The following is an 11,772-nucleotide window of genomic DNA, read 5'->3' as shown; positions in this document are numbered from 1 at the left end:
CAGAAGTGATAGCATCATTTACTACTGTTCTGAATCTTGTAAGTCACTAATTTTTAAAAGGCTCTCCAAGAGATTTTGAAGCAAATGCCTCATTAAGAGCTACTAATAAAAAGCTATGCTTCTGTTCCCCCCAAAAGCTATGGATGCGTTTATTAAAAATCTTTTATATCTAATTTCATGTATTCAGCAATGCCCTCAAATATGTGGTCTAAATTCATTGGGTTAAGACTCTCTGATCTAGGGTGTTCAATGTAAGAATACTTGGTGTTACCAGATTAAAATATAGGATGCTTAGTTAAATTTGAATTTCAGATATTAAATAAATAGTTTTTAGTGTAAGTATATTCCATGCAATATTTGTAATATCTGAAATTCAAATTTAAGTGGGAGTCTGAATATTTAATCTGGCAGTCCTATACAAAATTTTGATTCATCGGAAGTTACTCCGATAGTCTGAAAATGCCCTCTTTTTGAGACGACCTAGGTTATAATTTTAAAACCAAGCCCTTTAGGTTAAAGCCAGATTCTCTGAGTTTAAATGACAAATTAGGTATCTGTTGGCTTACTTCAACATAAGTGGATTTAACTTGCTGTTTTATCTCATGGGATAAACCTGTATTGTTACAGTGAAGTGGCCACTGAAATTAAAAAATAAGCTTGAGGCCAGAAGTTTGAGACCAGCTTGAACAAATAGTGACACCCTCTTTCTAAAAAACACAAGAAATTAGCAAGATTTGGTGGAATGCAATGTAGTCACTGCTACTCAGGAGGCTGAGGTGGGAGGATCACTTGAGTTTGAGGAGGAATTGAGGTCCAGGAGTTTAAGGCTGCTGTGAAATATGATGTTATGCTTCACGTCACTGCCCTCCAGCCTGGGCAGCAGAGGAAGACCCCATCTCTTAAAAAAAAAAAAAAAAAAAACCAAAACACTAAATCTTGAACTTACACATAGTAGACTATGTGTATTACTTTTAAAGAATTTAAAATATCTAGTCTGAGCCATGTTAGTCTTTAAAATCAATATTAAAATCTTAGCTGACTGGATTTGGATAAGGATAAGGAGAACTAGCCTAGAGGTAAGTATTCATGATTGGTTATTTAAATCATTTTTATTATCAATAAAAAATTATTAAGCATTTACTTAAATGGTGAAAAATTCTGACATGAAAGATGCAGAATTGTGGTTTATTATCTTTTAAGTAAATCAATAATATGCTACAGTTTGCCACGGTTACCACAGGACTGAATGAAGGAGGATGAACAAGAAATGAAAACTTAAAACAAAAGAAACTGTCTTAAAGAAGGGGTCTGGGGAGGAAGAAGAGGGCTTCCTGCTTCTACTGAGCAAAGGCAGCCACCTTGAGCTTCTACAGCCCCTCATATTTATTGGGTAGAAAGAGCAGGGAGCGGGAGGTAACGATTGGTCGGCTACTTAATTGATCACAGGTTCACATTATTGCTAACAGGCTTCAGATGTGCCTAATCACAAGAAACACTTGTGCCTGGGGCGTGACTACCCTTAGCATTCCTTCTGGGCGGCAGACACAGTTTGTCAGTTTGCCAACAACTTGCTTTCATGGGAACAGTTTGCTGTTTACTCATATAGCCTCCAGTGGTATACTGAGTTGATTACAAACCTCACTCTTTCGGCCTGCAACAATATTATAATAAATATCAAATGACAAAGAATTACAAATGTTAGAATTCTACTATGAAGATAGTAGAGGCAAAGATAACCACAATGGATATGATTCTGTTACATAAGAGATGAAAAAGAACCTATAATTGTATTAGACCCTGAGTATCCCAGACAATGTCTGAATAGACTCAATAAAATTAAAATTTATCATTTCATTTCAGAATTGTAGCTATAGTACATTTTCATTTCCTTCCCGGCTGATCTACATAGGATTTAGACAGTGGTATGCTTATATTTAACAATCAGCGCTCCAGGGAAAAAGCCCTGATTTGAAGCATTTGCTAATTCCCACGGTGTAAATACTCTTCCCATGACTGCTATCAAGCTAACATTTTTTAACAACCTGTTTGCAAAATTCCTGAAAATTTAGCAATTTGTTCTTTTGAATCTGTATAAGCTGATTTTATTTCTATGAGTTCACATGATGTACCTGTCTGGTTTTCATAAAAAGAAAACAGAGAATGTTTGTTCTTTGTTAACTGGTGTGCATATATTGAAATTTTTTATCACATGCCAAAAAAATTTCCAAACAAAACTCAACAACAAGAAAAAAGATAGGAATACTTTAAGAAATTAACATAAATTTTGAATGGGTTTGGGAAAGTACAACCAACACCTAGAGAAAACCATAACTTTTGTTCTATCAGGTCTCCTGCCCTGGAGAAAATTTAATATAAACAAATACCTAAGCATTTTTAAAGTTACACAGTTCTATCATAATGCAGTGGGAAAAATCCAACCAACGTAGAAAAGTAGACATAAGTTACCTCTTTAAACACATCTATTCCATTTGATTTATATTGAATTTTCTTTTGTTTTTCCACATTTCACTGGAGCAATTACATGAAATGCTTTAACTAGATTCAATAATGGCGAGTAGAATTCCAAAAAACATAAAATGGCCTCTCCGTCTCCCTCTCACTTTCTTTTCCTCTCTCTTTCTCTCTTTCTTCAGTGAGCCACCTTGAGCAATGCCCTTGAAGTTTTGGATTTCTTCCAATTCTTGGGTAGGAAAACTGGCAGTACAGAAAGTAGTGATGACTATTAACTAGCCAGTGCCATTCTTCATTTGGCTGGCATGGACTCAGCATGCTAGTGTGATCCCATTTTTGAAACATTAAAATGGTACTGCTCTTTGATTTTCTTCCTTAAGGTAGTTTTAGCTTGATTGTTCTGGCCCAGCTACTTGGAGGATAATTTTATTTCTGGACATTGTCTCTGCAGTTTTAATTTTAAGACAAAGTCTTAAGAGTTTCAAATGACATGGGATTGATTTATGGTTGAAAGTTGATGTACTTGGACTAGGAAATAATTATATATCCCAGAATGCAGCAGTGAAAAACTTTGTTTCATATTTTGCCTTAACAAAGGATTCATGAAGGGAATATTCGAAACCAGAAAGGGCATTAGTTAAATGTTTATAACATAAAGAAATTATAAAAGGAACTTGCATTTGAATTACTACATAATACATGCAAAAGAAAACATAACACTTTAAGGGACTATTATAGACCAGGGTTCTATGATATGCCTGAAGAGAAAATGCATTTGATAAGTTATTTTTCATAATTAAAAGACACATTGTAATAATTGTTTAAATTGCTAAAGCACCTTTGTAATTTAAGCCCTTTCAAGTTTACTTGTAGAGTAGCTTCATTGTATATGGAGAAAATAGAATAATATCATTTTCTTGATTTTTTTCTTAGTATTATTACCTTATAAATTATGTAATATGAAATCAAAACTATGTGGTGATTGCCAAGATAGGTCAAGTAGCAAAAAAGTATAATTGGTTTGAAGATTTTTGTATTTAATGATTCAAATTATGATATAGAGGTAGCATCTGGAATAAATTAATATTTGATTTCTACTATAATAAAGAGATATTTCTTTCAAGATTCTGAAAGTTATGTTTTAACATTTTAAATTTAATTTACTTTAATCTTTTAAAATGAGAGATGGGGTCTTGCTATGTTGGCTGGGTTGGTCTAAACTATTGACCTCAAGCAATCCTCCCACCTCAGGCTTCCAAAGTGCTAGGATTACGGGCGTGAGCCACTGTACCTGGCCAGTTTTAACATTTTTAGAGATAAAAATTCTGTGTTTGAACTGCTTACAAAATGCCTTGTCATGAGTCTATAAAGAATAAATTATCTGTAAAAGTAATTTAATGCCAAAATGATTTTGAATATATGAAAAATTATAGTCTTATAATCTGCCATACTCATAATATATATTTGTGTATGTGACTATGTGTATGTGAAATATCTCTGCATGTTTGTTGGCTAAATGCCTATATGCTATTTTAGAGAAGATTTGTTCTAATAGGAAATACTTTGAAATCTGATTAATCTTTATTATTTTTATAACAAAATATAACACTAAACATTTATTTCTTTACTGTGAAAGTTTTCACTTTTTAATTATTTTTGCTTAAACATTGTTGAACCAGTGACTTTTAATGTCATGAAAGAATTTTATAAATTACAAATAATTCTTTAGAAGATATTATCTATTTAAGGTGGTAATATGAATTACATTAAAAATTTTATAGTGATGGAGGGTAACAGAAATTTTATTTAAATTTGAATATTAAACTTGATGCAGGGCTGGGTGCAGTGGCTCACTCCTGTAATCCTAGCACTTTGGGAGGCTGAGGTAGGAGGATCACTTGAGTCCAGGAATTTGAGACCAGCCCAGGCAACATTGTGAGACCCCTGTCTCTCCTAAATAAATAAATAAATAAATAAATAAAACAAAATAAAATTAGCCAGGTGTGGTTGTGTGCCTGTGGTCCTAGCTACTCAGGAGGCTGAGGTGGGAGGATCACTTGAGTCTGGGAGGTCGAGGTTGTAGTAAGCTATGATGGTGCCACTGCACTCCAGCCTGGACGACAGGAGACTTTGTCTCAAAGCAAAAACAAATAAGAAAACCCTTGATAACCCTCAAATTGAGCTTTTTGAAGAGAAATGAATTGTTTTAAGTGTGGAATCCTGCTTCAGAACCTTGGAAGAAGAAAAAATCTTCATGTAGGAGGTGAGCTTTGTTCTATTGGGAAGTTACATAAACAGCATGGTTGGGAATTTTAATGTGAACAGTAGATTATTTTACTGTAAAAGAGAAATCCTGGCTGGGTGTGGTGGTTCATGGCCTGTAATCCCAGAATTTTGGGAGGCTGAGGGGGTTGGATCGCTTGAGCCCAGGGGTTCAAGACCAGTCTGGGCAACAATGGCAAAACCCCATCTCTCCAAAAAAAAAAAAAAAAAAAAAAAATCCAAAAAATTAGCCAGGTGTGGTGGTTAGCACCTATAATCCTAGCTACTTGGGAGGCTAAGGCAGGAGAATTGCTTGAGCCGGAAAGGCGAAGGTTGCAGTGAGCCCAGATGGCCCTACTGCACTGCGGGGCAACAAAGCAAGACTGTGTCTCAGGAAAAAAAAAAAAAAAAAAAGAGATAAATCCTTTAACTTCGGTCTAAATTATACTCTATAGGTCTTAGCTTTTATGACAATACTTAGATATAATAAATCTTGGTATTGCTGTGGTGCTAAATAATGAGATACTCATTTAATAAATCAATTTCCCAGCTGGGCACAGTGGCTAACGCCTATAATCCCAGCACTTTGGGAGGCTGAGGCAGGCAGATCACTTGAGGTCAGGAGTTCGAGACCAGCCAAAACATGGTGAAACCCCGTCTCCACTAAAAACACAAAAATTAGCTGGGCGTGGTGGCGGGCGCCTGTAATCCTAGCTACTGGGGAGGTTGAGGCAGGAGAATTGCTTGAACCTGGGGGGTGGAGGTTGCAGTGAGCCAAGATCGCGCCACTGCACTCCAACTTGGGCGACAGAGTGAAACACCGTCTTAAAAAAAAAAAAAAATTCCATTTCCCCTTACTAATTAATGTTACTTGCAATTGCAAAATACATTCATGATTCCAGGGAGTGACAGGAAGTGATAGGAGAGGCGGTTAACAATGTTAGGTGATACAAATAAACGAAGAAATTCTTTTTGGAATAGAGAGAGGCAATGTGGAAAAATATTAGAAACTGTTGTTCAATGCTTCACAGGCTTTTCACTACATGGTACAAACTTAAGCATTTAAAAATTGTCTATAACCCACTTGGAAGAGGGCATTCGTATGCTTAAAGTGGCCTCAAGGAAGGACAGCAGAGAATTTAGGAAGATTAGCAACTGGGCTGTCAGGCGAACTCAGGCTGTTGGCCTCAACTCCAAGAGGGAGCGCAGCTAGGCAAGGACACGGATTAAACGGAAGAGGTTGGAACACCTGTGCAGGCCAGGTAGGGGAGGAGTTTCAATGCTGACAAAGAACCCGCTGAGAGAGCTTCCTAAAACACCCAGCTGTCCTGACGCACTGAGGAGTACTCTACTAGTTGACTGCTTTGAAGTGTGTGTGTGTGTGCGCTTGCTTGCTTTAGGAGACAAGCTATTAATACTAAAGCATATGTTAGGGAGTTGCTCAGTGTACTTGATATCTAGTAGCACCAGCCAAGCTAGCTAACAGCCTTCCCATGGAGATAGGCCAAGAAGTAGCTCCATAGAGAAAAAAGGAAGTAGTGGACCTGCCTCCAAGGTTCCGATACCAGGAGGTGAAAGAGATCTGAAGTTCCTAATAGGCTGTTTACACTACCAGAGAAAAATCTGGCTCCCATCCAACCCCCACCCACGAGGTGCCCATTCCAAACATGGGGCAAGCTGCCTTCTCATCTTCCGTAGGTGACAGCTCGGCTCACATTTGTCCACGTCTTCCATCTCGTGCCTTGGCAACATCCCCAAATGATTACTGGAAGAGCTGCCTCTTTTTATAATTTCCTGACAGAATTTATAAAATTAAACATTTAAAGACAGAATCGGGGACATGTTGCATTCACATTTGATGTTCAACCTGTGCACATTTTGGTGGTCCCCAAGAATCGTCATGCCAAAGCATCAGGCTCGAAAGATCACCTTAAGCAGCAAGATTAAAAAAAAAACACACACACACAACTCTCCTCAATCTAAAGTCTAGGATTTGGATGACGCTTCCCTGTCAAGGTTTCTCCCGAGTGGAGGATACAAGAGGCAGAAAAGACAGGTAACTGAAATTGCCTCATGTAAAGGGGCTCAGCGCAGAGGAGGAATAATAGCGGCGGTGGGATCTTTTCCTTTCTCTCCCTTGGAAACGGGGTGCGAGTGGCGGCGGAGCGGGGACAGTCCAAGCTCCGGGGTACCGGCGGGAAGAGACTCGACAAGCGAGAGGGGCCGGCGAGGGTGACCAGGTGCCCGCTGGGGGACCCCGCAGGCGGTGGCCAGGGGCGCCCAGGTCCTCCCCGATCCCAGGATGCACTGCGCCCCGCCCCCTCCCCGCGCCGCGTTCCACCTCCCCTCGGCCCCGGCCCCCTCCCGCCCAGCTCGGGGAGGCGGGGAGGCGGGGACGCGGCGGCGGCGGCGGCGCCTTCTCCAGTCGCGTCTTTCTCACTCACTGGGGAGCCCGGCGGTGGCGGCACCTTTCGAGGCAGACCCGCTGAGCTGTGAGCCCGCCGGCCAGCGAGTGAGAGGTCGGATCGACTGACGGCGGAGCCGACAGACGGACGGACAGCGGCAACGCCAGACGGCCAGAGTCGCCTCAAGTTCCGCCATGAGCTGGGGCACAGAGCTGTGGGTGAGTGGGGGAAAGGGGCGCCCCGCATGGACCCCGGTCCCTGAGAAGCGCGGGTTGGGCGGGCGCCGCGGACCTTCGGCTGTGAGAGCGCGCACCGCGGTCCTTGGTACGGCGCTGGCGGACGGTGAGGGTCTCGCTCCTCTTTGTGTGCAGACTCCTCTTCCCTTCTCGGTCGGGGGTCTAGGGGGCCGCTAGTCCGTGCTCCCGCCTTTGCCGCCGCGGTGCGGCTCGGGCGGCGCCCGGGACGGCCGGGGGAGCAGCCCGCGGGCTACTGCGTCCGCCGTGATCCCCTCTTGTCCTTTCCTCCTCCGCCTTCACTTTCCCGACGCCTGGCTTCGCGCCCAGCGGCTCGTCTCTCCCTTTGTATCTCTTCTCCCGGAGGCGGGGGAGGGGGCCCATTGTCCCCAATGGGCGCTGTTCGAGGGCGGGGAGGGGACCGGCCGCGATCCCTCGCCCGGGCCGGGTCCGCGGGGCTAGGGCGTCGCCCGACTGGGGCGGCGCGGGGAGCGGCGATCGGGGAGGCGCCGCCCAAAGCCCTCGCCCCAGGTATGGGGAGCCAGGCGGCTTTGTTCAGAGCCCGGCCTCGGGCCAGCCAGGCCCAGCCCACACTCCCATTTCCCTCTCCCTGCCTCTGTGCTTCGGGCGGGCACAGCTTCGAGCGACTCCGGTTTGGCCAACCCCGGCTGCAGCCTTTGGGCTGGTGGCTTGGTTTTGGGGGCTGAATTAAATCGAGTGATTTAATTCAGGAAGCTAATTTTGCCAAAAGGAACGTACGGTTTCCCTGTTGCTTTACTTCCCCTTCCGTTCTTTATTCTCATTTGTTCTTTCTCCTTCGTTCTCTCCTTTCCTTTCCTCCCTGCCTTTCTTTGGCACAGGAGGCTCCAGACAATGCCAGTGTCTGGCCAAGGTACAGGCGGAGGGTAATAGGTCGGAGAATTTGCCCCTGGCGCCGGCGCGGAAGGGTGGAGGTGTGGAGGGCTGTGATTTCTCAGGTGCGGCCGGGGGAACTGGGGGCGTGGGGGCGCTGTCCCGAGAGCCGCCTGGCCTCAGCCACTCCCCCCTTTTTATTCCACCTGTGCCTGTTTTCCGTGCCTTTTGTTCGCGAGGATCTCGTGAAATCACTGCAGAGAAAGGGGAGAAATAACTTTTGAGTATGTGTGTGCCTGGCTAGGGTGGGAGTGAAAGCCGATCGGTTAATTGAAAGGCAAAATGTTTTCTTATTTTTCTCGTCTACTCATAGATTGGGAATCTTAGAACTGTGAGACTTTAGAGTCCATCTAGTGAATGCTTACTTAGCTAGCCAGGACTCTCTTGTGCAACATTCTGGACAAGTGCTTACCCAGTCTGTAAACACACCACCCAAGAGAAAATACCTTAGGAGCCGGAGCCCCTTCATTCCGTTTGTTAGATAGCATTAATTGTTCTTATATTGGGGAGGATTGTGTGGTAAATGAATTATGTAAAGTTTAATCCTTTTACGTTGGTTAGTGTCTCAGGCATTATTGGCCTTTTTTTCCTTACACTTTGTGCATTCTATAATTGATTATAGTGAATTATCAATGAAAGGAAATCGGTATAGTTTTATTTTCAATTTTTCAATTTTTTAATTTTTTCATGCTTACCAGAGTGCATTCATCCATTTTTATAATTACAAAATGTTTTATTTTTGCCTGCTTAAATGACTCGTGCTTCAAAGGAAATTAAAATGTAAGTAGATTACTTTTAAAAAGTAAACATAGGAAAACAGTGGAGGCATGTTATTTAGATTTAACTCAAGTTTAAAAAAAAATTCACCTTGTATCACACTAAAGAATAACAGTTTTAAGGGAAAACAATATTTTAGTGTATAATAAAATGTTATTTTAAAGTTTTTTTTTAAACTTATGGTACTACATAAGGAAACTATTCCATTTCTCTGCTGTCTCCTGTAATTTGGTTATTTACTTTTAGCATTTAAATAGTTTCTCAGCAATCTGAAAAGATAAACTCTAGAAGAGATGGGAATTTTTGTTCTAACTAAAATTTGTTTTTTGTCCTTTGGAAATTCTGAAAAAAGATTTTTAATTTTTCTCTTAACATTTAGCACATCTCCATATTTTAAGATTTTTAGTTTGAGGATTTGAGGGAAACATTTATTAGAAACTGAGTAATGTAGAATCAACTAATACCAACTTGGTGTCTAAAACTTAGATAAGCAGAACTTGCTGTAGAGGACTATTGTTGGGACTAGAAGAAACCTTAGGAAAATTTGAGTATGCTTCCTGTTTTTACTGTTCTCAGTTTTGAAAAAGGATTGTACTTCCAATGGATTGTGATGTAATACAAACACCTGTACTGTGCTCTTGCCATTGAGGAATTCGAGGTTGGGAAATTCTCTTGAAATTTTGGATTTAGAAACCAGTTATCCTATTATTTCATGTTTAGAATCACATTACTGTCCCAAAGAGTTAGTTATTGAGAATATGTTGTTACAGAAAAATGATATGTAGCCATGCACTTAAACCTAAGTCTGCTTCTTGTAACAATCATTGGAGTTTTTTTTTTTTTTTTTTTTTTTGCTATTTTAATGCTTCTTAAGTCTTATGTTAAATTTGAGAAAAGAAAGGAATTCAATAGAACGACTCTAATACTGACTTTGGGGGACTTTTTTTTAGTGATATGCTAAGTGGGTCGTGTCAGACTTTGGTTGTGTAGTTGTTAGGGTATATGAATTAACTTGTAATAAATTTGAGCTGTGCTTACAAGGATTTCTAGTGTTCCAAATGAGTAAATAAGTTGGTGAATGTATACTACAGTCACAATTTTGCATTGTATTCTGGGTAATACCAAAGAAAGAGATGATACTGTGTTCACTTCTTCAGGATGCACGGTAGCATCTTAGGCATTGCTTACTGTGTTCATTTCTTTATTACATAGCAAGAATGGATGGATCAGATAGAGAGCCAAATATGAATTAATAATTTCACAAAGCACAGATTTTGAAATTACTTGCTTTTTTTTTTAACAGGGAAATTAGAGATTGAAAAAGACCTATGTTTAGTAAATAAGTTTTACTTATTAAGAAATAGGTTTTTAGTTTTTTGAGAACCTGGTTAAAGTTCGACAGAAAAAAATCTGTGTATAGGTTGTGAATGTGTGTATAGATATGAAAAAAAAAAATATGGCTGAGCACCTCACATACATATGATTTACTGAAAATTTTGCTACCCAAGGGAAATGCTGGATAAGTCTGGTAGTTAGAAGATGGATTCAGGACGGGCGTGGTGGCTCAAGCCTGTAATCCCGGCACTTTGGGAGGCCGAGACGGGCGGATCACGAGGTCAGGAGATTTAGACCATCCTAGCTAACACAGTGAAACCCTGTCTCTACTAAAAAATACAAAAAAAAAAAAAAAACTAGCCGGGCGAGGTGGCGGGCGCCTGTAGTCCAGGCTACTGGGGAGGCTGAGGCAGGAGAATGGTGTAAACCCGGGAGGCGGAGCTTGCAGTGAGCAGAGATCCGGCCACTGCAGTCCAGCCTGGGCGACAGAGCGAGACTCTGTCTCAAAAAAAAAAAAAAAAAGAAAAAAAAAAGAAGATGGATTCAAATAACTGATTTAATTTATAAGGGCATATAAATATTTTTTATGCCTTAATTTCCTGGTCAATATAACCTTTGGTCCTTAGTTTAAGAATGTATAATTTAAAAGCCATTGTTATTTTCATCATATTATTTATATTATTATTTTTTTTGAGACAGAGTCTCTTCTGTTGCCTAACCTGTAGTGCAGTGGTGCGATCTCGGGTCACTGCAACCTCAGCCTGTCTGGTTCAAGCCATTCTCCCACCTCAGCCCCCTGAGTAGCTGGGATTTCAGGTGCACACCAGCATGCCCAACTAATTTTTGCATTTTTAGTAGAAACGGGATTTCACCATGTTGGCCAGGCTGGTCTCGAACTCTCACCTTGTGATCTGCCCGCCTCGGCATCCCAAAGTGCTGGGTTTATAGGTATGAGCCACTATGCCCAGCCTTCATCATATTATTAACAAAATGCATTTGACAAAGCTTATATCTTTTTGGAAGACATTGAAAAATGTGGGTTGAGTGATAGATGAGGTGGATAATTTATGTATTACCCTCAATCTTAACTTTTTAATGCATCATTATCTTGACTTCATAGCACTTTATATAGGACTTAAATTTACATTGTAAGTGACTAGATTGTCCTTGAGTGTAGAAAGACTGGATTCATCTTTGTTTTCACTGACCAAAACAATGCTTGTAGGTGACCATGCATGTTTTGCCTAGTTGCATTGATAGTTGATTGCATTACCCAGAGTATTGGTGACTAATTAACAAGTGTATCTTTAGGGTTCTGAAGGCCTTTGTAGGTGATGATAGGTTAGGTGATGTAGATAACAGCTCAAGAAAGTCTA

General features: G+C 40.9%; 1 protein-coding gene across 3 annotated transcripts in view; it reads left to right on the top strand.

Annotated features, from left to right (window-relative positions):
* Positions 1-7,060: 7,060 nt before the first annotated feature.
* FNBP1L (formin binding protein 1 like) overlaps positions 7,061-11,772 on the top strand; it is a 104,718-nt gene continuing 100,006 nt past the window's right edge. For 2 of the 3 annotated variants that reach the window (XM_023230989.3, XM_023230991.3), the window contains exon 1: positions 7,061-7,357. In XM_023230989.3, the coding sequence (XP_023086757.1) occupies positions 7,334-7,357 (24 nt within the window). In that variant the 5' untranslated portion in view covers positions 7,061-7,333. The remainder of the gene's footprint in view (positions 7,358-11,772) is intronic. The other variant, XM_023230990.3, reaches the window with a different exon arrangement.

This window comes from Piliocolobus tephrosceles, chromosome 1 (assembly GCF_002776525.5).
Source record: "Piliocolobus tephrosceles isolate RC106 chromosome 1, ASM277652v3, whole genome shotgun sequence".
Lineage (NCBI taxonomy): Eukaryota > Metazoa > Chordata > Mammalia > Primates > Cercopithecidae > Piliocolobus > Piliocolobus tephrosceles.
This window is presented reverse-complemented; position numbering and strand designations above follow the sequence as displayed.